Source organism: Prionailurus viverrinus, chromosome B4 (assembly GCF_022837055.1).
Source record: "Prionailurus viverrinus isolate Anna chromosome B4, UM_Priviv_1.0, whole genome shotgun sequence".
NCBI classification, from domain to species: domain Eukaryota; kingdom Metazoa; phylum Chordata; class Mammalia; order Carnivora; family Felidae; genus Prionailurus; species Prionailurus viverrinus.
Genome location: NC_062567.1, coordinates 129,142,742 through 129,168,432, shown reverse-complemented (window position 1 = coordinate 129,168,432; position 25,691 = coordinate 129,142,742). Strand labels below are relative to the sequence as shown.

The 25,691-nt window shown below is 61.6% G+C and overlaps 1 protein-coding gene across 1 annotated transcript; it reads left to right on the top strand.

Moving 5' to 3' along the window:
* Positions 1 to 13,345: 13,345 nt before the first annotated feature.
* On the top strand, positions 13,346 to 23,748 carry SOX10 (SRY-box transcription factor 10). Its single transcript, XM_047867746.1, has 4 exons — positions 13,346 to 13,525; positions 14,028 to 14,572; positions 19,246 to 19,514; positions 21,801 to 23,748. Exons 2-4 carry the CDS (start codon positions 14,106 to 14,108, stop codon positions 22,502 to 22,504), a joined length of 1,440 nt encoding a protein of 479 aa, XP_047723702.1. The 5' UTR covers positions 13,346 to 13,525; positions 14,028 to 14,105; the 3' UTR covers positions 22,505 to 23,748.
* Positions 23,749 to 25,691: the final 1,943 nt, after the last annotated feature.

Sequence of the window (25,691 nt, the reverse complement as noted above, 5' to 3'; positions counted from 1 at the left end):
CCTCTCCTGAGGCTCAGGACGACTTCGGGAGGTAGATCCTATTGTCGATGTTTCACAGGTCATAAAACTGAGGCGCAGGGCAGGAAACGAGCTGGCAAGTAAGAGGTTGCTGGAGTGAGGAAATGATGAACGATAGCCTGTGTGGTTCCCCATGCTCCTGCCTCCCTCAACATCCCTCCCCTGCCGCTCGCAGATCCCACTGCCAGCCATCACTCCTGGCCTGCTCCCCATCCGTCCCTCTGCTTCCAGGCAAGATGCAGACCCCTCCCCTGCACCAAATGCATCATCGTGCCAGCCGTGGGGCTGCCTGAGCGCTCCGCCCCCTCCCACCAACGCTTCCTGAGCACCTACGACGTGCCAAGCACTGTGCAGAGAACCCGCGCTAAAGTAAAGAATGCCAAGGTCACCTGGCTATGAGCTCCTGAAGGGCAGAGGCTGAGCCCAGAGCAGAGGGACGGCGGGCCCTCACTAGCCCACCCTCTGCTTCGAGGATGTTGGAGGATGTCACTTGCAAACACCGGCCACCTCTCAAGCCAGGCAGGGAGCCCCTGGGCCGCCCCGTCTCTCACCCCTATTGAGTGTGGGTGGGGCAGCCTCTGTGCCGGGGGCACCGGCCACCCTCGACCCCTACACGGCATTTGTCGAAGGACACAGAGACGGGCCTGGTCCACCCGCCACCCTCTTCCTGGAGTCTCTAGGCCAGGGGGGTCCCAAATTGACCCTCCTGAAAAGTCCCCAAATATAGAGCACTTTTCAGTTGGCAGGAGGCGTTACCTCCTTTCTTTCAGCCGATGGGATGTTCCCATCCCAGGTGTGGGTGAGGAATCATTCAGGTCCCCTTGGCTCCTAGAGGCAGAGTTCAGGCCGGGACCCAGGAGTCCCGCAGCATCTCAGAAAGGCCCCTCTCTCTCCGAAAACTCAGCTCCCTGTATGTGCTCTAAGGGGGGTGGACCGGACAACCTCTAAGCCCCCTTCAGGCTTCAACATGGCCCAAAGCCTGCCTGGTGAGGGAGGCTGGCCATGTTACAGAGGAGGAAACTAAGGCCCAGATCTTTCCAGGCCCCCGACGGCACGCTGGTGGTTTTCAGTGCCTGCACCCTGTCCCGGCACCGCTCCGTCGGGGAGAAAGACAGCACAGCCCTCCGGGAAGGGCAGGGCGAGTCACCAGGTGTGGAAGCGAGACCGGCACCAGCGATGGGATTCCTCAAACCCACCCAAGGGGGCACGGGCTGCCAGGCACAGATTCAGACAGCGACACAGCACACACAGGGTGCCTTTCGGCCCGAGGTCAGTGGCAATGCCCACACCTCCAGTAGTAAGGATCAACACAATAAAAACGGCAACATGCTCAGCGGCTTGGCCTTTCAGCTCAGCGGCCTGGAAGGGCCTCGGGGGGCCAGAGTCAGGGCACAGGGCCGAGAGGTGACCCAGAGGGACGCAGGTGCCTGCCAGGGGCCTCAGCCGGCTCGTGTGTAAAACCAGGAATGTGACCGAGAGCTTCACCAAGGCCCTTCCTTAGGCCGTGACATTCAAGATGTCTCCAGAGGCCGGCCGGCCTCGCCCCCAGGCCACTGCTGAGGCTGCCGAGGTGGGGGGCTGTGCCCCTGTGGCTGCTGACATGCCCTAGGGCCTCCCACGTGCAGGCAGCTGAAGGTGCCTGCGGCCCCTTGGCAGGAATGCGTCTGAGCTGAACCTGGAGCCACGCCACGGACCCTGGGACACAGGGTACAGCTCAGGAGTCCAAGCTGGCACTCCACAGGGCCAGCCGCAGGGCTGTTCCTACAGGGAACAGTAAGGACCCCTAGGCAAAGATGGGGACAGACGAGGGGCACCCGGGAGAGCAGGCCTGTCACCCGCCCTGACAGGCCCACAGCCTGGGCTGAGCACCAGGCCTCAGGGGAGACAGTCACATGGGGGCGGAGGGTGTAGCCATCCCGGGAAAGCGGGAAGGCAGAAGGAGACCCTTGGTGAGGGAATGACAGGAGGGGTCCCCATCCCAAGTGGGAACAGGGCTCCATCTGTGATGAAAAGCAGAACTCCTATCTTAGGGCCGCGGGCCCACCCGCCAGGGCGGACCCTGATGTCCTTCCTTTGACATCTCTGCCTCAGGCCTCTCCCCGCACCACCCCCACCAGCAACTCTCTCTCTCTCTCTCTCTCTCTCTCTCTCTCTCTCTCTTGCATTCCTCTGGGAGCTGATCAGGGCTTGAATGACACCCCAGATGACTCTTTGCTATTAATTCCCACACACAGAATGGGCTCCTTGTTCTCCTCTCCCGGAGGAATAGCCGTGGCCAAAGCCATCCCAAGAGTTCCTGACTTAACCCTTCTCCCGGCTGCTCCCCCGCGTGTCCCCACACCCAGGGCCACGGGGCCGGCGGGAGGCGGGATGCAGAGAGGGAGTCTGGGAAAAACAGGGACCCCTCCGGCCCAGAGGTCCTGGAATGAAATCCCCAGAACAGGCCAGCAGGACCACCCAACCTCCCCAGGGATCCTGACCCTAACTCCTCGCCTGAGGCTCTCAGCCAGGCCCTGGTGGCCAGAAGGCCTCACGACCCAAGTGTGGGAGGCCCAGCGCCTTTGGCCTCGTCAGGGCCGGCCTGATGCCTCTGGACCCCAGGGAGGCCCCTTCACGGGGCAGCTGGCAGGCTCAGCCCTCGGCCCTGCCTTGGCCCTGAGGGGGTTAACAGGACTGGAGGCAGGACGCCACCGACCAGGCAGGTCACTGACAGAGACAAGAGGTGCGTGGCCTTTTGAGCCTTTTGAGTCTGGAGACGGAGGAGGAGCTGGTCTGTTGAGTCAAAGTACACCGTCTTCTTCGCCTGTCCCCACCCCTCCAGCGCGGACAATGGGAGCCAGAAGAGCCTCAGAGGTGATCGAGGCCAGTCACTCCCTGCTCAGATGGGGAAACTGAGGCCCAGACCGCGTGGCCTCCGTCCCTCCACAAGGTAGTGGCACTCAAGTCAGGACTCAAGTCCCTAGCTTCTAAATCGAGACCCTTTCTCCTTCTCTATCCCCTCCATTCCCACTTTCCCCCCTCTCCCTGCCACTGACCCCCTTCTGCACGCCTGCTGTGTGACCTCGAGCGCCATCACCTTGGCTCTCTGGGGGGTGGAAAGCTCGTGCGTGACGGGGGCATAAACACCTGCTCTACAGTCAGGTCAGTGCCTCTTGCCCCAGGACAAGGTACAAATCCCTGTCTGCAGCTCAGTGAGGACCACCCCAGAAAGACGTGAACCCATCCGGCCACCTCTGCCTCCTCCCGTCCCCCCCCAGACAGGGCTGCGCGAGGGTGGGGAGGCAGGGAATAGGAAGAGGGGGTCGGGGTGCTGGGCACAGGCCCCAGGGAGCAGCAGGGTGGCCAGTGCATGGAGGTGGCCAGGGCCAGGCGGCCTGGGGAGCGGCAAGCGGAAACGTGGCCTGGAGCCAGGCCGGCAGGACCTAGAAGGTCAGGGCGGGCGGCCCGGGGCCCTGAGACCCAAGGGCCGCCCTGCACTTGTGTGCACACATCTTGGTCCCTCTAAGTTGTCACCTCTGACATCTCCCTCGTTTTCCTGGGGCCCTCCGCCCCCTGGCAGCCTCCCCAGATTTCCAGGTAGATGGGGCCAGGGCAGGTGAAGGATGGCCAGGGGAGTGGGGGGAGGGGGGGGCAGAAAAGAGGAGGAAGAGAAAGCAATGGAGACAGAGGAGGAAATCAAGGCCGAGAATAAGACTAGAGGCAGAGACAGGCGTGGAAAAAAGAGAGCAAGCAAAGTCTGGAGGAAGACGAGGAGAAGGGAGGAGGAAGGGGGCCCTCCCAGGTTCCTCTGAAGCTCCGGCAGGTCTCCGCAACCCCCCCCCCCCCAGCCCCTGCTCCCTGCGAACACCGCGCTCAGCGGAAGGACCACGGGGCTCGGCGCACAGCAGGGAGCAGGGCACCACAGAAGCCCAGAGGGACAGCCTGGCCGGGGGGGTGGGCGTTGTGAGACTGGGGAGGGGGGACCCAGAGACCATCTATTCCCCTAGTTCCCCCACCAGCTGTACCACAATCACATGGGGCTTTTAAACAGAGATTCCCCAGGGTGCCCGGGGGGCTCCATCGGTTAAGCGTCCCACTCTTGGTTTCAGCTCAGGTCATGATCTCACGGTGTCTGTGAGTTCAAGCCCCACGTCGGGCTCTGCGCTGGCAGCTCGAAACCTGCTTGGGATTCTCTCTCTCTCTCTCTCTCTCTCTCTCTCTCTCTCCTCGTCCCCTCCCCCACCTGTGCTGTCTCTGTCGCTCTCTAAATAAACAAATGAACTTAAAAATAAAAACAGAGTCCCACCTAAGACTATGACTTGGAATGGGACCTGGGAATCTGTATTTACAACAAGCTCTCCCATGAGCTGGCAGCGACATGTGGCCCAGATGTGGGCCATGCGGACAGATGAGGGGGACGCTGATGGCCACACAACAATCCCCTACACGGCCAAGCCTCGCGGTGAGGCCCCCCGGGCTGCAGGGTGTGGGTCCCGCAAGGTGCCAGGCACGCGGGAAGGGCTTAAGGGGACAGTGCCCCCTTCCTTTCCCTCTGTCCCTCTAGCCTCAAGGCCAGGGCCCAGCTTTTCAGGGGCTGCCAGGTCAGTCGCCATCCTGAGGCCCAGAAAATGAACGGGGAGGAGGAAGGCGTTGGGCCAGAATAGGATTTCTGTCCCCCCTTCCCCCCCCCGCCCCCTCCCCCGCCCCCGTCCCCCTAGTGCCAAGGCCTGGGGCTGCGAGCTCTAGCCAGAGATGGGGGCGGAGGGCGGGGCAGGAGGGAGGAGGGGAAGACCCCCTTGCTTCCTGCCCCCCCCCCCCCACCTCTTTCCCTTGGCCTCCTCGGACTCAGGGCTGGGTCCCCTGGGGCGATGGTGTCTGAAGCTGACAGATCTGCCCCTGTCCTTCCTGCCTGCTGGGGGAAGGGGTGGAGCTGGCTGAGGAGCTGGCTGAGATCCCCCTTCCCTAGGTCCTCAGGGGCTTGGCGACTCACTGAACCCAGCCCGTCCCTCCAGCGGCCCCAGTTGCCGGAGAAGGAAGAACCCGGCCTGGGAATCAGGCCACCTGCCTCTCCTGCCTCCATCCCGTGAGAGACCTTGGACCAGTCTCCTCCCTCTAACCCTCAGACCCAGCCTCCTTCCTTGCTCTCTTCACCTCTCCAGGCCTCCCACCCCTTCCTCTACCGGTCCTATCCCTTCATTCATTCATTCATTCATTCATTCGCCCATTCGTTCATCGGGCACTCAGCCGATCGCCAGGGATTCCCAGAGGTGACATACTTGTGGGAAGACCATGAATAACTAATCTCACAATAAACACAACATCGTAAATTGCAGGGAGTGCTATAAAGGAAAAGGCCGGACTGTCTGGGAATAACCGACGCTGGAGAATCAGGAGGTGTCTCTAGACCCGGCCTTTAGGCTGAGCCCCCAGGAGGAGCCCAGCGGGGCGACGGTGGACGCGTGTCCACTGGAGGGAGGACATTTGCGGGCGCTCGGCAGCCGCTCTGGCTAGAGTTTCGGGACGAGCGTGGGGCGAGGACACGAGGGCCAGGCTGAAGGTCTGGGATTTGGATCCTAAGAACCGTGAGCAGGAAATACTTACCTGATCCGTCTGTGATCGGAAGTATTACTTCCCTACGTGCACGGGTGTCTGCCCCATCTGTGTGCTTTAGGCCAAATAAGCAAACAGCTGACTGTGGCGTGAACTTGTGGGGCTGATGGGGATGGTGTGACCAGGCCTGGGGAGAGGAGAAGTAGCACAGGGCGTCCGGCGGGTTCTCTGCCTGGTCAGGGGGGGTTCAACAAGCGCTGATGGGGTGCCGGCTGTACGCTCACACGTCCAGGCCCTGAGCAGCTGCCCCCGGGGAGACAAAACCAGATGGGGGCCTTTTCGTATTATAGAACGCCCAACCTCCTGCTAGGAAATCTGAAAGAGCCCCCAGGGATCTGAGGCCAGCTCTCTCACTGGGCAGAGGGAGGGACACGCAGGCCCAGAGAGGGCCGCCGATTGCCCCCAGGTCACACAGCAAGAGTCTGGACCCTCGGCAGGGCTGGGAGCAGCAACTCCCACTGCACCTGCCAAAGCGGAGATTGTTCCACTCCGGGTTCTAGCCCCAAACGGGAGACGTTCAAACTCTCTGACTTCTCAACCTGCCACCCGGTAGGGAGGCAAGACAGACAAAATCCCCACGTCTGGCAGCCTCGCGGATACATTATACTTTCTGCTTGAACCGGAGCTCCTGGACACGTGAGCACACCCCCAGGGTTGTGCCTGAGCCCCTTGCTTTCCTCGCGGTTAAGTACGTCTCCTCCCCCTAGAAAGGGAAGAGGTTTTCCTGAGCGTATTATCTCCAAGGCATTATCATACCCAACACGGTAGCCATCTGACCTGAAAAACGCTGGACACCAACCAGCTGATGAAAGAAGGTCATGACCGTGTCTGCCTTTTGTCTCAGGCACCGTGCAAGGTCTTTGCTATTTCTCATTGGTTTTTTTGTTTGTTTGTTTGTTTTCATCTTTGCGACATTCCCAGGAAGCGAGAATTGGTATCCTCCCCTGACGGAGGAAGACATCGGTTACAGAGATGTGTACGCGGCCCAATCCCACAGCAGATTAGTGGGGCACGACTAGATTTGAACCCTGGCCTCTCCGGCTCCAGATCTCAAGTTCATCACTCAGTTCCCTTGTCATTGTAAAGTGACATCCGCGGGGCGCCTGGGGGGGCTCAGTCGGCTGAGCGTCCGACTTCGGCTCAGGTCATGATCTCGCGGTTCGTGAGTTCGAGCCCCGCGTCGGCTCTGTGCTGACAGCTCAGAGCCTGGAACCTGCTTCGGATTCTGTGTCTCCTTTTCTCTCTGGCCCTCCCCTGCTCGCACACTCTCTCTCTCAAAAATAAACACTGAAATAAGTAAATAAAGTGACAACCTCAAGGGGTAAAGTAACCTTGTGGAGAGGCCCCTTTGGGCTCATGCAAACACTGAAATCCCCCTGGATCACCCTGTTTTCACTTTCAGAGGACAGAGGGGAACTTTGCAAGAGCAGAGACGCGTTCACAATACCAAGCTCAAATGGGTGACCGTGCCTTCCTTCACGCCCAGCCCGGTCCCCTGTCCCTCGGTATCCATAGCCCCGGTCCCTGGTAATGCCCTGGATGACGGAGCGAAACGACAGGGGAGCGGGCGTGGGCAGACAGTCGCCTCCGAAACTGGGCACTCTGGACAAGCCGCTGCCCAAGTGACGGAAGCTCAAAGACCCTCGTTAGCCCACGTGGCCCACCCCGCTCTGACCGTAGCAGCCCCCTCCGGGTCAATCCCAGGGTCCCCGCTGCAAAAAAAGCCACACTCGGCCCTCCCCCACCCTTCCTTTCTTTCCTCCACCTTCCCCACTCCGCTCCCGTCATCCTCACTCGTGTCCGCGCCTTGTTGCCCTAATACGTGCGTGGGAAAGTATGGATGGGTGACCCAACTCCCTGCTCATTGACAAGCTCCCCGATGACAAGCTGAGCATTCACAGACAGCAGAGCCTGGCCTAGGGGGTGGGTGGTCGGGAAACCCCGGGGCACAAAGTCATGGCAGAGAGGTCATGTTCCAAGAGCAAACGGCCACGTGGCCTCAGCCAGTCCCAGCCAGTCCCTTCCTTTTCTGCTCTTGTTCATTGGGATGATGATCCTCCCCGTGTTGCCTCCCGTGGCCAGGGGCTGACGGGAGAATGTCCAGGAACAGCAACAGCACTTGGATGGGAAAAGAAGCAATGACGCCTATCAAACCCAAGGTCAACGGACAGCCACCCTCCCAGGGCGGGTCCCTGGATGCTGATAACAATACCTGCCATTTACCGAGCCCTGTAACGTGCCAGGCACTACCCTAGACGCTTACATACATCATCCGGTTTAGCCCCTCCCCACACCACCGAGACCCAGAGATGTTAACGTCGTCATTTGCCACAGACCACATAGCTAATCAGCGGGGGTGCGGGGATTCAAACCCGGAGCCCGTCTGACTCGAGAGCACCACGTGTGGCTGCCGGGGTTAAGTTCAGCTACCGGGAGTCGTTCATTCATTTGTATCACTGTGCGCCTTCCACGTGCCAGGCATCATGGTCCACACCCCAGCAGGGACAAGTGTCCTGCTGGAAAGGTGAGAGAGGCCGGGGCCAGGCCAACAGGCAAGGTATCCGGAGCAAAGGCTTGGCCTGCTGGGGCCTGGGCCAGGGAGCGGGGGGTGGGGAGAGTGCACACGGCAGAGGGGTCGGGGATAAGTATTTTAAGCAAAGACCCACTTCTTAACTGCAGAACTTAGAGCTCTTGACCCCCCTACTGGGCCCTGCGTCTCTAAAAAGAGGACGTGGAAACCAGTGTTTCCTTAATTTGTTTGCCCACCAAACAGTCCTTTCAAGAAATGCCGATCCGGGTCTGAGGCACACCAAGTCGTGGAAACATTGGGTCACGGGTTGGCCTCTTGTTTTGAAATACAATTCATGGGCTATCAAATCTGGAAACGCCCTCCGCGAAAACCTAGTCTGCCCCTCATTTTATGGATGGGGAAACTGAGGCCAGGAGAGGGCAGAGGTGGCCGAAGCAACAAAGGGCCTCCATAGCCCAACTGGGACTTGAGCCCAGCCCTTGGGGGTCCTCGTCGCCCGCACAGCCGTGGAGGCTCTCGGCTGTGCCAAGGAGCCAGGTTTGCGTGTAGGCCTCTCCCATCAAACTCTGAGCTCCCGTGCCCCCTACAGAGAGTACATTCCCGAAAGTTCACCTTAGCCTGAGAGATTCAGGGCAGACACCAGGAAGGGCTTTCTAGCAGCTAGCTGGGTCTGGAGGACAGGAACAAGCAGTCCCTTTCTTGGAAGGCTACTGAGAAGAGGGCAGAAGCCAGTCGGTCCCCTCCAGCCTATCCTTTCCTCCTCGGAACCCTGACAGCAACTCAACTCAAGAAAGACTCCCTGAGGTCATGCTGGGCCTTGGGGAAGGGGGCGGGCTGCGAGCAGGAGCAGTGACAGGGAGTGCAGAGAAAGTGCGAAGGCCCCTTGGGGCCGGAGGGGGTGGGTGGGAGGAGGCCGGGGAGGCCACAACTGGCCTGTGGCCACACCTGGGGCCTAGTGGCAGGAAGGCAGAGTGGTCAGAGGCCGGGCTCAGGAGGCAAACCGCAGGTGCCAGCATATTCCCTCCCATCACTGGCTGGGTGAGGTCGGGCCTGTCAATGAACCTCCCGTGCCTCAGTTTCCTTCCCCCAAGGAGAATACCAAAAGCGTCTACTCCCCGGGTTGCTGAGACAACAGAAGCGCTCAGAGCTGGCCTGGCCCCAGGGAGGCCCGGGCAGGGTGGGCACAGGGTAGGGGAGGCCCACCCCCCACCCACCCACCCCCACCCCCCGGGGAGCTTACCACGCACCCCCCTGGTCTGACGCTGGGGTTCAAAGGGCAGATTATAAACTCCTAAAGGCAAGTAAGTCCACAGGGGCAGCTCAGCGAACACCCGTGCACTTGAACTGACGCGAGCACGGCTCCCTCCTGCCAGCACCTAAATCGCTACGGCACATCAAACACAAACACTGAGCTAGGCACGCGCGTGCACGTATGTATCGGTATTCAATTCTCCCATCCTCTTGGGGACGCAGTGACGTAGAATACCAGCATTTTGCACAGGCGAAGACCGGGGCCTGAGAAGTCAACTGGCATAAATTGCCCAAGGCCACGTGGATGCCGATGGCAGGACTTCCTGACTCCAAGTCCGGTGTTCCTTCCACGCCACTCCAAACCGAGAACAACACCACCTGTCCAGAGGTGGTGGGTGGGAGCATAAGAAATGCTCGAGGGAGCTTCCATACTCCTCATGCACTCACCCAGACAGAATAAGCTTCTGAACCGATTCGCGGCCATACCCTTGACCCCTGACCTGTGACCCCTGAGCCCTCCCTCTCCCCAGTGCGTAGCTCCTCCCCTGCCACATCCCCCAACTCCCCACCCAGCCCAGTGGGACTGCACTTCTGGCCTCTAGCTCCGGGGTCCAGAGCCCTGGCTCCCTCCCCTCTCCCTGGAGATTTCAGGCTCTGCAGGGGGTCACGTCAGCCTTAGGGTCCCAGAGACCCAGTGAAGGACAGCAAGGGTCAGGGAGTTCGCAAAGCAAACACGCCTGGATTCCCCACCCCTGATTCGGAATTAGCCAGTCTGGGGTGAGATCCAGACTTCTGTATTATTATAATTTTTTTTTTAATTTTTTTTAACGTTTATTTATTTTTGAGACAGAGAGAGACAGAGCATGAAGGGGGGAGGGGCAGAGAGAGAAGGAGACACAGAATCGGAAGCAGGCTCCAGGCTCTGAGCCATCAGCCCAGAGCCTGACGCGGGGGTCGAACTCACGGACCGCGAGATCGTGACCTGAGCTGAAGTCGGACGCTTAACCGACTGCGCCACCCAGGCGCCCCTATTTTTTTTTTTTTTTTTTAATTTCACACATGATTCTAAAGTTCAGCGAGAATTAGGACCAATTCTCTAGACAACTGCCTGGGAGCTGGTCAGAAAGGCAGAGTCTCCGGTCCCATCCCAGACCTGAAGGATGGGAGCCTCCGGACCAAGCAGGTGCCTAAAGGTGGTAAAGTGCTTTCCCCAGTGTCCCCTCTTCTGGTCCTCAGTCAGGAAGGGTCTCATGCCCACCCGGGGAAACTGAGGCTGGAGCAGAGCCTCGACCTGACTGGCACCACCCCTCGCCCCTGCACAGCCCCTGCCCCACCAAAGGGCAGATCTCGCCTGAATCTCCACCATTACACTCGCAGGGCGGGCCCCTCTCTGTTGGGGACAGAGCGCAGGTCACAGAGCCCACCGGCCACCACACCTCAGTGAGGACGAGGACGGGAGGGCTCGATGGGGGTGTGGCTGTTCCGCCAGGGGCAGAGGCCAGGGGTCTTCATCCAGGATCCCTACCCCCTCTCCAAACTCCCTCCTCTCCAGGGATGGCTACGGGGCCTTTGCCCTCTGCTGGGAAAGCTGGGCCCCTGGGGCCTGGGATGGGATGGAGGGGGTCCCAGTTGCCAGCACAGGGGTCGTCACAGCAGGGGGGGGGGTCCCCCCAGGCCCACAGCTCTGGGCACCCTTCCCTGCACCCCTGTAGGCCCACCTGCCTCACCCAGCACCTCTCGGCAGAAAGCCTGAGCACAGCACTCAGGAAACAGGAGGAGAGGGGGAGAGAGACAGAGAGACAGAGAGACAGAGGGAGACAGAGGGAGGGGGAGAGAGAGGCCCCCTCTGTCCAGTGTGGCTCCTCGGTAGACCCAGAGCGCCCACTGCTACCCCACCCCCATCCTGGCACAGATGGGCCACGGAGAGTGAGGGAGGAGGCGGGGAGCCGGAGAGGGGCGCTGTGGGACCCCACACCCGGCTTTCTACCCTGGGCCCTCTCCCGCCACAGCCGCCCCTCCCGCCCCAGGGGGTCTCAGGCCAAATGGCAGACGCGGGAAGCAGGGAAGTCCTTCCCTCTTAGAGGAGGAACCGAGGACGGAAGGATGAGTGGGGACCCACCGGGATCGAGAGATGCCGGGCAGGCGGGCAGCGGGCAGCCAGCAGCGAGTGTCGGAGACTGCTGCGGGCAGCTGGACGCGACCGGCTGGATGAGCGTCCCTCCGTCCCTCTGTCCATCCAGGGCGGCTCCTCTCTGGGCGGTTCTGAGGCCGGGCGGGCGCTGTTAAAAAGCTTTTTATGTGTGTGTGTGTTAATCACATGATTGCCGTTCACCTGTATTTCGAACAAAGACAGCTCACTGTTTCAAGGCCCCGAACAAGAGTCTGGGCACAGGGAAGAGAAGGGAGGCGGGGGGAGGAGGGTTGGCAGCGCTGGGGGTGGCGTCGAGGAAAACTGGGGGGAGATTGTCCAAGGCCGGCAAGCGAGAGAAAGAGAAAACCCTTATCAAACTCCTAATTCACTGGGCTCCGAGGCCCCAGACACACTGGCCCGATTGTCTGGCTGGTTGTGTGTGCGAGCATGTGTGTGTGTGCGTGTGTGTGTGTGTGTGTGCGTGTGTGTGTTCCAATGTCCGCTCCCCCCACCCCCAACATGCCTTTGCCTCGTGTGACTACCTCATTGTGTCCCATTACCCACCCCCCCCCACCCCCTTGGCCTTTCCCAAGCACGAGGCCTTGCCTAGACCCCCTTTGCAGCCCCACTCCAGACAAGACTCCCTTGGGGTGGGCCTCGGGCCTGGCCCAGCCACTGAGCTCAGAACTGCACGTGGCCGCCAGCATGGCCCGGGCTCTATCTGCCGCTCCCTCGACACCCACCCTCTGAGAAGAGAGAGGGGCTGTGGCCTTCGGGGGAGGGACCTAGGAAAGAGGAGAGGAACAGGAGCCTTGGGTGGTGGCCCGGGGAAGTAAAAGGAGAAAGGTCACCCCACTGGGGAGGTGGCTGAGGACAGAAGTGGGCAGAGAGGCGGGAGAGGGAGGCAGGGCACCTCCCCACCCTTCGGGCGTGGGGTTGGAGGGGTGGGAGACTAACGGGGGCCGAGACACCCCCCCCCAAACACACACCAAGAGAGCATGAACTCCAGCGTGGAGGGAGTTGGGGCCCAGGAAGTGGGGCCCCAGACGCCTTTCAGACCTACTTGGAGTGGACCCCCAGCCCAGCCCCCTGGCCAGCCTGCTGGGAACTTGAGTCCTGCCTCTGTACCTGAGCCAGCCCAGCCCTTACATGTGCTGGGTGTCTGGTGAGAAGGGCCCAGGGGTGGAGCAGGGGCCTCTGCACTGGGCAGGGGGTGGGGGTGGGGGGCCCAGCTGCCCTACCTCACCAGGTATGGGCCTGCATGCTCTCTCTCTTGCCATACGAGCTGAGGCAGAGGGCAGCCTGGCGGGGGCGGGAGGCAGGTGAGGCAGGCTGAGAAGCCGCGTCTGGCCACCGTAGGCACTCTGCGTAAGATGTCTTAAAGGAAGCGACACAGGCCAGCCGAGTTCACACGTCGACAGAAAGCTCACCCGCGTTCTCACGCAGCCCCCATCCTTTGCCACCTGCCCATCCCACTGCCTGAGGTGGAGGCTGGGGGTCCCGGTTGGCGGAGGGTAAGGGGTCCTGCAAGCAACCGGTTCTGACCCTGCCCACCTACATCCCTTGGCTTTCCTGGCCTGACCACCCCCGTTCCTCTATCTCCCTAAGTCCAGGCCCCAAGACGGGCCTGGGACAGCAGCGCCTGGAGCTGGGGTGGGGGGGCCTGGCGGAGGAGCCCTGAGTGTTGGGGATGAAGGACAGCGCTGGAGGCTCCACCTTCTGCCCTTCCCTCCCTCCCCTCCCCCTCCCCCTCTCCCCCTCCTTCCTTCCCAGCCCTCCGCAGCAGCTCAGTGCTCAGTCAGTCTCAGGCTGTCCGGCCAGGGTGGTTGGTGGTGAGGATTCAGGCTCCGTCCTGACGAGGCCGCGGCCTGAGGCTCAGGGCCCCCCAGCCCCTCCCTCCCAGCCCACCAGCGTCACCCCCCAGCCCCGAGCTGGACCGCACACCTTGGGACACGGTTTTCCACTTCCTAAGGACGAGCCCCAGACTGGAGGAGAGGTCCGAGGAGGTGAGTGAGTGCACAGCCCGCTCCTCCGCTCCTGCCTTCCTGGGCCCGGGCCTGGGCCCCTGCGGGGCCGGGCTGGGTGGGGAGTGACTGACACCCGTATCTGCCCCCCACCCGGCTCCTCTAGACTCCATCGGGGGGCAGGCAGAAGGGAAGCCGGAAAGGTGAGAGAAAAGGTGGGAAATTCCAGGAGCCAGGATTAGAACAGAATAAAGAGTCCGTTTTTCTTCCTTTCCATCAACAAACCTCCACCCAAAAGGAGGTTTAAAAAAACCCAAACCCACCCACACCAAGAGACGGTTGGGACCAGGTGGTGGGAAGGCGAGGAGGGCGGGCGCTAGGAGGCCGAGCCCGGGGCTGGCATGTGCGCGGGCCCCAGGGGCTCCAGCGGGTGCAGGGGGAGCAGGGCGGGCGCCACCTCGGGGCTGTGCCCGCGTCGCGTCTCGGGGGGCCGCCGTCGGGGCTGCGCGTCCCGCCGCTCCATCGCTCCCTCCTTCCCGTCCAGGTGGGCGTTGGACTCTTCGCCAGGACCCCGGCGGCGGGCCCCGGGGAGGCGGCCGAGGCGGCGGCGGCCGGGGGCGACATGGCGGAGGAGCAGGACCTGTCCGAGGTGGAGCTGAGCCCCGTGGGCTCCGAGGAGCCCCGCTGCCTGTCCCCAGGGAGCGCGCCCTCGCTGGGGCCCGACGGCGGCGGCGGCGGCGGCGGCGGCGGCGGCGGCGGCGGCGGTGGCGGCGGCGGATCGGGCCTGCGAGCCAGCCCGGGGCCCGGCGAGCTGGGCAAGGTCAAGAAGGAGCAGCAGGACGGCGAGGCGGACGATGACAAGTTCCCCGTGTGCATCCGCGAGGCGGTCAGCCAGGTGCTGAGCGGCTACGACTGGACGCTGGTGCCCATGCCCGTGCGCGTCAACGGCGCCAGCAAGAGCAAACCGCACGTCAAGCGGCCCATGAACGCCTTCATGGTGTGGGCGCAGGCGGCGCGCAGGAAGCTGGCCGACCAGTACCCGCACCTGCACAACGCGGAGCTCAGCAAGACGCTGGGCAAGCTGTGGAGGTGAGCGCCCTCGACTCGCCTCCGGGGAGCTCCCGCGGGCCCCCTGGCTGCGGGTGCATTCAGGCTGGACGGGCACTGCCCGGGCCCCGCTCCCGGGGTTGGGGGTGGGGGTGTCGGGGGGGGGGGGCGGGTAGCCACCGCTTTGATGGGCCTGGAAGACCAGGTGTGGGCTTCGGGCCCGCCCTTCCCCCACGAGTACCCCCTTGGGGTGGCGCTGGCTTAGAACTCTTGCGGCCTAGGCACGGCTCCCCACCTGGGGCAGCGGGCTAGAGGGCGCCCCCTCGTGGCTGGAATTCTGTCGGGTGGCGGGCGAAGCGTCTGCGCTTCTTCCTGGGGGAGCGAAGGCCAGGGGGAGGGAAGGATCCCGAGCGGCCCACACCAAAGGCCTTCACTCATGGCTTTCCCGCAGGCACAGCACACTCAGCGGTGCCACGGCCACCAGTCCCAGTGGTCAGGGGGATGCCCGAGGAGTGCTTGGGGAAAGAGCTGAAGGCCTGGCTGGAGAGGCAGGGAAACTGAGGCAGCAGGCTGGAGCATGAGGGGGCAGCTCAAGAAAGCGAGGAATTCGGACAGGAGTCTTTGAAAGAGTGAGGGACGAAGAACCGCCAAGGATCTGTCACTGCAGGATCTCCTCCCGTCCCAGCTACCTTCACGGTGCCTTCCTCATCCTCTCCTCCTTCAGGCTGGGGAGGGGAGGAAGGGAGGGGGCTCTTCATTCCCTAGGAAAGGGGACACACGGAAAGAAGTCTCCCCTCCCACCTTGTCCCAGAGCTGCCAGGCCTGCCTCTCCCTCCCTCCCTCCCCCCTCCCTCTCCCAGTCCAGCCGCCATTTTCTTCTCCAGGGCCCCACCCAGCATTGAGTAACCTCCTACCCCTTCAGCCCCAGAGCTGGCGCTGAGAGCCCTACCCAGGAGGAAACCCTGGCCCCTTCCTACCCAGGGTCCCTCAGAGTCCCAGGTTCCCTGGGGCCAAACCTCTGGGGAAGAACATGCCCCCCAAGGAGGAAGTCGGGGCCCCCCTCAGCTCAGGTCTGGGGCTCAGCCCGGCCCCTTGGGATATGTTGAGCAGGGCAGCAACCCCCGACCTCAGGCATCCTGGGCAGCTCAGAAAAAGAACAGGGGCTCCGGGAGGTACGAGCCCACAGAGGCCACCTGATTCCCCAGGACGCTGCCCGAGAGACAGGCCCACAAAGGCAAAGGGATCGCAAAGGCCGCGTCACAGCTGGTGGCAGAGCAGGGCCAAACCCAGGTCTCCTGATTCTTCATCTGGAGGTCTTCCCCCCACACTGTCCTTGGTGACAGTGGCGGGTTACCCCTTCACTCTAAGGTGTGGTCAGGAGTGAGGCGGACAGGCAGAGATGGGGAGGGCAGGAGCGAGGCGCACCCGAGTTTCAGAAAGTCTGGGCTTCTCAGGGGAGCCTGCCTCCCTCCTGCTGCTGCCGTCCCCATGCTGGCCCCAGCATCATGGAAGGGTCTAGAAGGCCAAAGGTTGAAGAGGGCCCCCAAGAGACCGAGAGGGATTCACATCCAGTCCCATGGCCCTGTCCTTGGCCACGTGTTTGCTGATGGCCTGGTAGTCCTTCACCTCCCCGTCTCCGCCCTCGGCGCTCTGTTCATCCTGGGCAGGCAGGCCCTGGGCTTAGTGGCCAGCCTGCTGTGTGGACCCAGAGGCTCCAGCTCTGCCCAAGGTCCATCCGCACCCAGGTAGGGCTCAGCCCGGGGCCAGTTTGGTACAGAGAAGAGCAAATGAGAGCCAGAGAGCCAGGAGGGAGACAGGCAGGCAGACGGAGCAGGCCCTGGGGATTGTGAACAGCCCACAGCACCGGCCCAGTGATAGCATCAAACCAAGGATGGACCCCCACGTCTCCCTCACCCCTTGCGAAGGATTTAAGACTGGACCTTCCATCGTCCCTGTCCCCGTTCCCCCAGACCAGAGCCCTGGGCTCGGGCTCCCTCAGGAAGACTGGTTTCTGGCCATCATCGATTGGCCTCCAGGGCCACGCTAGAGTTGGGCAATCAGGAAAGCAGACACTGTTTGCCCAGGACCCAGCCCCAGGGGGCAGGACGGTGGCTGGACTCTGACAAGGATCCAAGGCCATGCCCACGCCCAGCGGGCTACCAGGATCCTGGCTGGGGGGTCCTGAGAGGCATCTAAAGATGGGCTGGGCTGGGCTGGGCTGGCCAGTCCCTCCAGGGGCTCCTCCTGAAAGCCCTCCCAGGATCACGACTCCCAGGCCATCAGGAAGGGGGATGGTTAGACAGAACCGGGAAACGGGGGCCCTACACCCGAAAACAGCAAGACATGCAGACTTGCTGCATGTGTGGGGAGCTGGAAGTAAGTTGGGGTCAGACACACCAGCGTCCAGGCCCTGGCTCCTAAGTGGCGACGTGAGCTCCGACAGTCGAGCTAACCTTCCGTGCGCGCCTGGGAAAGGCTCGTTAGATACCGATCGCGTGGTGACGGTTGTATATGGGTTGATTTGTCTGGAGAGAATAGAGTCAGGAGACTAGAAAGGGGGTCACAGGCTGGAGCCTCTCCTGACCCCCAAGCCCACAGGCCCCTTCCCTAACAGGAGAGCAGCAGTGAGTGCCCCACTTTGGGAGCCCCCCCACCCATTGGCCGGGGTTTCCAGTTTTCCCGGGGTGGGGGAGAACCAGTCTACCCTCCATATCCTCTATTCCAAACTTTGAACACGTAGAAGACAGAGGCCGGGTGGCAAATGAGGATCGGGTTTGCAGTTAGAGCTGTGGGCACCCGCTGGGGCCTGGGAGGGGGGCAATGCCCAGTGAGGCTGGTGTTGGGGTCAAGATTAGATCTGAGAGGGTTTGCAAGGTGGGGCCGGATGATGGGCCTGGGGTTAGGAGGGAGTGAATAGAATTGAGGTCAGTGTGAGGTTGGGGCTGGAGCCATCCGCCAACGGCGTGGGGGTGGGGAGGACCGAAAGTGCGGATTCTGTCAAGGTGAGGGTGCTGTTGGGACCCGGCATGGGAGGCGACAGTGAGCCCGGTACTGGAAGCTTCCCTCTCTTCTGGCCTGTGCCCCCCCGCTCCGTGCCCCCTGCCATTTTCTTGCTGAGTCACGCCCAGTTGCCAGCTACACAGAGGGCACAAGGAAGAGTTGGGTGGGACAGGAAGCTCAGGGTCCCCAGCCTTTCCGGAGCCTCCGCGCTGGGGTCTTGGGCCTGCTCTGCGCCCTCTAGTACCTCTGTCTCCCCGCCCCCAACAGGCACACCCCCTTCGGGCCCGCCCCACCCACTCCACCGGCCCAGCCTCCCAGGGGCCCCGGCCTGGGGCTGCAGCCCACTCTCTGACCCCCTGGGGCGCTGGCCTGGGGTCTCCATCCCATCACTCAGTCGCAGGGACCCTTGGCGAAAGCTGGGCTACGCTAGGCTGGGTGCCGGCAGCCTGGGGGGAGGGGGGCAGCCGGGGAAGCTAAGCCGCACAGGAATGCTGCCACCGGCTAGGAGGTGCCTGGTATGACCACCCCCTCCCATCCTGGGCAGGAGGGCTCGGCTTCTGCTGACTGGGGGAAGAGAGCACCCACTGGGGAGGGGGTGGGCAGCTGGAGAGGCCCTTTGGGCAGAGGGACAGAGCCGCGCCCACAAAGTCCCTCCTGTGTAGGACTCAGGAGTCCGTCCTTTCCCCTCCGCTCCCTCTGCAAGGTACCCTGTCCTGCCCTCCTCACCCTGGGGCATCGGAGCCTTAAACATCACCCCCTCCACCGTCCTCCAGCCCGGGGCCCCGAGGCTGGAGCTGGGAGGGCAGGGGCACTGCCTTCAAGGCTTTCCTCCAAGCTTGGTCTCAGACTGGGGTGAGGGTCTGTTTGCCTCTGTCCCAGGGTCTGGGGAGAAAGTCTAGCTTCCTCTACCCTCTGTCACCCCCTGGACAAGGAGATAGGATCTCCCCCAGGATGCAGTGACCCCACAGAGGGAAGGGGGCTCACGCCGTGCCCCTCCAGCCCCACCACACCGGAATTCACAAAATGAGCACTCCAGAGTCGAGAGGGCCTACCGCCAGCACTGGCACGGCACCTGTTCCTCAAGGTGCCCACCCTCCCCGCCCCCAGGCCCAGTGCAGAGTGCTTCACGCACGCTACCTTGGCCAATCCCACACCCAGGGAGGTAGGCTTTATCATCCTCGTTTGATAGGAAGAAACTGAGACTCACAGAAGTGACAGGAAGAAAACTAAGGCTCAGAGAAGTGATTTGTCCACGGTCACACGCTAGCAAGCAGCAGAGACTGGGCTCTTCCCCCGCACTCTGCTGCTTCTCGGCTCGCATACCTCCAGCTCCGGGGAGCTCACCCCCTAAGGAGGCCGCCAGTGTTCTACCGGCGGACAGCTTTGATGCCGAGAAAGTTTTTTCCTTTCCTTGAACTGAGCGAAGCTCTGCGTCCCTCAGCTGCTCTATCCCTACTGCTAACTCCATCATCGGGGGCTGCCAGAAAAAGCAGCCTACCCCCGCTCTCACACCTCTCTCGCACCAAAGCTCCTGAGTTTAGGGACAGAGATCACAGCCTTCTGAGCCTGTGGTTCCTTGGGCCTCACATCTTCCAGACTGTAAATCAAAGAACCGGGCCCTGCCCGCTGGCCTCCCCATCCAGGGACCTCACTTCTTCCAGGGTAGATACTCACTCTGGCCCCTCTGCTGTCTCCCCCCAACTGTACTGCCCCAGGCTGCTGAACGAGAGTGACAAGCGCCCCTTCATCGAAGAAGCCGAGCGGCTCCGAATGCAGCACAAAAGGGACCACCCGGACTACAAGTACCAGCCCCGGAGGCGGAAGAACGGGAAGGCGGCCCAGGGGGAGTCAGAGTGTCCCGGCGGCGAGGCCGAGCAGGGTGGGGCCGCCGCCATCCAGGCCCATTACAAGAGCGCCCACCTGGACCACCGGCACCCCGGAGAGGGCTCCCCCATGTCAGACGGGAACCCTGAACACCCCTCAGGTGAGCGCTGGGCTGATGATGAGCTTTGGGTGGGGACAGCCTGGGCGCTGGGGAGGGGCGAAGGCTGGCCGTCGTGAGACTCCGATGACCCACAACCGCCCTGGGCGCCGGGGAGGCTCGCGGCGCTGTGCCGTTCGTCCGTTGCCCCAGCTGGGGTGCAGGGGCCCAGAGGGACCTCAGTGGGAGCTGAGGCGCCAGAGGAAGTGGCTGGGCACGATGGCTCTGGCTGATGGAAGAGGGCGCCGCTGCTGAGCCAAGAGGCCAGTTAAGGAGGCCGGGGAGGCGCAGGGGTGAGTTACAGCAGGGAAAGCAGAGACCGGATGCTTTTGAGAAATGGGAGGTCAGATGGAGGAGAGACCCCTGCCTCCTTCCCACCTCTCAGTCTGATGGGGGAGCCACGGCATGGGATGTTGAGACCGTGCCACGGAGGAACAGACATAGGGCCATCTTGTTTCATCTCCATTAGCGCAAGTCAGGCTGACATTAACTGAGCACCTGCTCGGGGTGTGCCAGGCACCCTGCTGATTGCCATACTGAGTATTGACTCAGTCACTCCAAACCGTGATTAGGGCAGCCGCGCCGCCTGGGCTCAGAAGCCTGCGTGAGCACAGCTCTACCTTCAGAAGACACACCTGGCGTCCCCCTTTGTGCCCGGCCTGGGAGCAGACACCAGGGGCATCAACAAGAGAAGCCACCACGGTCCCTGGCGGTGGGAGTCCCCACAGTCCAGAGGGAGGGGCAGGGATGGAAACAAATGCATGAAGAAGACACGAGTGTGCGTGAAGCCAGAGCCTCCCAGAAGGAGGCCGCGTCTGAGCCGCCTGCCGTCATCTCTGTTTTACTTGATAAGGCAGTAGGTCAGAGACGGTAGGCATTTCCCCAGAATCACACAGTGACAGAGCCAGGATTCAAACCCAGGCGGTGTCTCAAAATCCAGAGCACTTGGCCGGGGCACGACTTGGCATTGCCTCTGGTCTGAAGTGGTCGGGGGCGGGGGGGGGGGGGGGAGAGACACAGAAATGCCCTCAAGGAGCCCCTGGCCTCGTAGACTGTGGACGTGTTCTCTCTCTGAGGGGATCCCCGGTCCTGCCATCTCTCCCCCACACACGTATGCTTTACTTCAGAGACTCAGGGACACACACACACACACACACACACACACACACACACATCAGAAGACCCCGGACCAGGTACAGAACCGCCACCCCAGGCTCTGACTGTGGGCATGGGCTTTTTTTTCTCCAAGGCCCAGCTCAGCTACCCCTCCTCAGTGAGACCTTCCCCAAGTCCCCAGGGCAGGTGGGGGGTGGGGGTGGCACCTTCCTCTAGTCTCCTGAGCCCTCTGCGTACCCTGTAACTTCTGATGCTGCCCTCCACTACTGTGCGCGTCTCTGGATCTCCCCCAAGACTCTGAGCTTATGAAGAGAGGATCCACTTGATTCACGTTTGTATGCCTGTGCCTGGCACGCTGCCCCCCACCCCCGCCCTAAGCATCGGGTGAATGACAATGTGAGTGAGAAAATAGACGTTGGAAGAGGGGTGGAGCAAGTCAGCTAGATATCTCAGTGTCCTCCTGATCCAGCTGCTGGAGGGCTGGGGGCAGCACAGCTGAGCAAGGAGCGGGGGGACAGAGCGTGGCTGGTGGGGCAGAGTCGGAGGGAAGGCTTCCTGGAGGGAGGGGCACTTGAGCTGGCTTTGGCAGGAGGGATGGGGCCGGAGGGGACACATGGCTGTTTGGGGGCCAGGGGTGGGGGTGGAGGGTGGGGGAGGGGGCCCAGGCAAGCTAGCAAAAGTGAAGCAGTCGAGAGCGATGAGGGCAGGAGAGGTCGGCACCAAGGAGAGCAGCTGGCAGAAGCCAGGCATGCGCAGAAGAGATCAGACAAGTGCAGACCAAGGGCCAGCCCCGTCGGGGTCGACAGCGAAGGGGCAGGGGAGCAGGGCGGGGAGCCGACATCAGCCGATATGAGGAAGAACTCCCCAACAGAGAGGGCTTTTCAAAATGCAGCAAGCCTCTCCAGGACATGGGTGACGGAGGGAGCCCCCGCTCTGGGCGGGAGGCAGGACACGCCCCTAAGAATGGAGAATTTCAGAGACAACTGGAGACCAGCCCTAGACCATTAAATAAGTGAAATGCCAACTCGGGCTGCCCAAACACGCAGAACCCACGAGGTCACGCAGTGATCGGTCCTCGGCCTCCTGGAGGCAGCTTTTCTGAAGGTGAGCCGTCAGGATCCAGAAGTCTCTGACCCGGCTTCCCGCTTGCTTTCTGTCTCCCTTCCCCCCCAGGCCAGAGCCATGGTCCACCTACCCCTCCGACCACCCCAAAGACAGAGCTGCAGTCGGGCAAGGCAGACCCCAAGCGGGATGGGCGCTCCATGGGGGAGGGCGGGAAGCCTCACATCGACTTCGGCAACGTGGACATCGGTGAGATCAGTCACGAGGTAATGTCCAACATGGAGACCTTTGATGTGGCCGAGTTGGACCAGTACCTGCCACCCAACGGGCACCCGGGCCACGTGGGCAGCTACTCGGCAGCCGGCTACGGGCTGGGCAGCGCCCTGGCTGTGGCCAGTGGACATTCCGCCTGGATCTCCAAGCCACCGGGTGTGGCTCTGCCCACGGTCTCGCCACCCGGTGTGGATGCCAAAGCCCAGGTGAAGACGGAGACCGCGGGGCCCCAGGGCCCCCCGCACTACACCGACCAGCCATCCACCTCGCAGATCGCCTACACCTCCCTCAGCCTGCCCCACTACGGCTCTGCCTTCCCCTCCATCTCCCGCCCCCAGTTTGACTACTCTGACCATCAGCCCTCAGGACCCTATTACGGCCATTCAGGCCAGGCCTCTGGCCTCTATTCGGCCTTCTCTTACATGGGGCCCTCGCAGCGGCCCCTCTACACGGCCATCTCTGACCCCAGCCCCTCAGGGCCCCAGTCCCACAGCCCCACGCACTGGGAGCAGCCAGTATACACGACGCTGTCCCGGCCTTAAAGGGGGCCCTGTCGTCACCACCCTGCCCGGCCCCTCTGGGTAGCATGCCCCGTCCCCCAGCCTTTGTGCCCTGTTCCTCGCCCATCTCAGACCTGGTGGTGGGCCGTGGAGGAGGGTGCAGAGGCTGACAGCGGAGAGAAGGCTTTCTGTCTGGCTCACTGCCTTTGATGACCCCACCCCGTCCTACCCAGGCTCCAGCCCAGGCAAAGCCCCGGGCTCCTAGGCTGGGCAGAGGAGAAGGAGGTTGATTGTCGCCCCTAGACTGAACGATGAGGGGCCGCACCTTCCCCCCCCCCCCCGCCCCCCCCCCCCCCCGGAATGACCCTCACCCCAGGACCTGAGAAAGACCCACTCTCACCCTCCTCTGGGGGTGGGGGAGGCAGCCGGGGCTGGGCAGGAACCGGAGGCCTTGCCGTACCTTGTGCCCGTGTTCGCGCTCTCGTGGAGAATGAGGGGTCTGACATAGCCCTTGCCACTGTGCCTAAGATCAAAGCCAGAGACCTGCATGATGCCTGCAGTGGGCTACATCCGCCCTGGGGGGTGGGGAGGACAGCTTTGAAAGCCTGGGAGGGGAGGGGTCTCAGAGGGAGGTCTCCTTATCCCCTCAGCGCCCCCTCCCCTTCCGGACACAGGCAGGAGTTGGTACAGAGGCCTCGAGATGCAATTCTGTGCCCACCAAACCCCCTTCTTCGTCTAACGGAGAAAGAGGCCCCGGTCCTCCTCCTCCTCCTCCTCCTCCTCCTCCTCTGCCACAGCCTCCCAGACCTGGAGGCACAGCCCAGGTGAGGAGGCAGGGCCCCAGGCAAGGGTTCAGAGACAATTCACAGAGCCTTCCTCCCAGGCTCCCCGCCGCCTCGCCCCTCACCAGGCTCTGCGGTCCCTGCTCTGTCAGCCCCAACTCCTCAGGCTTCCCAGAGTGTTGTAGCTGCTCAGGCCCCGACCCTCAGCTCCGGGAGGAGACGCGGGGCCCGGCGCCCAGGTGGCTGGGAGCAGGCCGAGGACACTAAACTCCCGACATGTACATTCTGCCCTGGCCTTTTGCCCTATGCTTCCCAGTGGTATCTGAATAAAGTATGTAGCTCTGTCTGCCCCCATCTTCCTGTTCTGCAGCCCCCACAGTCCACATGTAACTCATGACTGCCCCCTTTTATTTATCTCAGTAGCTCCCTCTCCCCTCGCCCCCGTCCTAGGTACTCCAGCCCCTATTAACTCTGCATTAAGCCTTCCACATAATAAAATTAAAGGTTCCGGTTACCTGCTTGGTGGGCCTGGCCTGGCCTGTCTCTTGGTTTCTTATCCCTCAACTGGGCTCCCTCAAATGCTCTCTGGAAGTGGCCTAGGGGTGGAATTCAAAGGACAGATCACCCAAAGGACTCCTCTCTCCCCTGAGAAGGCGGAGGCCAGGCAGGGTATGGGGACGGCCGGCATCCCCGTAGGCTCAGCGTTGAATTCGGGGTTGAGGCCTCAGCCGGGAGCTCTCCCCCAGCCCAGCTGTGCCCACGCTGCAGGTGGCTCATTTGCCGTCCAGCTGGAACTCAGCAAGAGCACCTTCCAAGGAGTCCCTCTTACTTGCCTGGCAGAGGGGGTGGGAATTTGAAAGAGGGGCGGGGGTCAAACCTGACGTCTGGCTGCCTGCAGCCAGCAGGCCTGTCCTTTAGGATGTGTCGATGGGCCTTCGCTCACTGCGCCCCTCTCTGTGCCCCCTCTCCCCTAACACACACACACACACACACACACACACACACACACACACACCTTGGTCCACTCCAGGATCAAGCCAAGTCTTCGTGGCAGCTGCCTGTGTCTGGGTATAAACCCGGGATGGCAGACACGCGACCTAATCCTCCAGGGCTCATTTCCCAAGAGCTCTCCCCTCGGTGCCATTCCAGACAGTTCTCAGGGACCAGGGAAACCTCTTTACCGCCACGCTCCACCGATGGATGGCTCTGGCGGTTGGAAGTCTTCCTTAGACCCCGCGCGTAGCAACAGCAACAGCTACCACGCACTGAGCGCTCCCTGGCCAAGTGCTCGGCCAAGTGGTTTCTGCCATTCAGGCCTAGGAGAGAGTGGACCCGCTCATTCTCCCTATTTTCCCCGTGGGCAGCTGCGAAACTTCGAGAGGTGGGTGCTGAGAAGGGCTGGTGCCAGAATCTGAAGCCAGGGGACTCCGGAGCTTGTGCTCTGAACCACTGTCACTTTCACCTGCCCATGGCTTGCGGGCCACACTTCTGCTTGTAATCTGGTGATCTTTCTCTTGCTGCTCCAGACCAGCATCCCCAGCCCCCTCATCTGTTTCTTCGATCTGTGGGCTCCAGCCCAAACTATACAGAAGCTATTCTCTGGGGTCTTCGTTTGTTATGTTGTGGGTAAATGCAGGACTTTATGCTGATTTTTAATAGATTTCATCTTGTGGGATCTGACCATTTCCCCACCTCTATTAAGTCTTGGAATTCTGGGTCCAACTTATTAGCGCTCCTTCCGAGCTTTATGGATCTGCAGACTTGAATACCCTAAGTCACTAATTTAAAAAAAAAAAAAAAAAAGGTTGAAATGAACAGGGACAGGCCCGTATACACTACTGAAGATTCTCCATCATCGGTTCTATTATCTGCACTCTTAGGGGAAGACTGTCCGATCGATTTTGAATCTATTTAGAAGTACAAACTTCTCCACTGTGGCTGTATGCAGAGACTGGCCTGATGCCTTGTTAAAATCAAGATTCGCTCTATCCCACCAACCTACCAGACCAGTAACCTTTGAGAAAGGGAAATGTGGCTCATTTGGCGATATTCTTAGAAACCCTGACAGCTCCTGGATCTCCTCTTTATTAGCTATGTGTTTTCAAACATGCAACAACCTGTTCTAGAATTTTGTCAGGGATCAATCAGTACTAACCTTAGGTGCTCGCAGTTTTTACAACCCACCCTTTCCCCTCTATTGAAAAGCAGGTTGTTGGTCCATTTCCAGTCCGTTCACTGCTCCTGCTGTCAGTGAGGTTGTGGACACAAGAGCCAGCAGGGCAGAGGGGAGGGGCCTCATCGAGATGAAACCGCCACCACCAGGACCCTGCCTCTCGTGAGACAGAGATGGACTGGGAAGTCATTGGGGGTACGGGAGGAGGGAAAGTGGCCCCAGAGAGGACAAATGACCCTGGAGAAGTTGGAAGACCTGGCTTGTGCTCACCCCT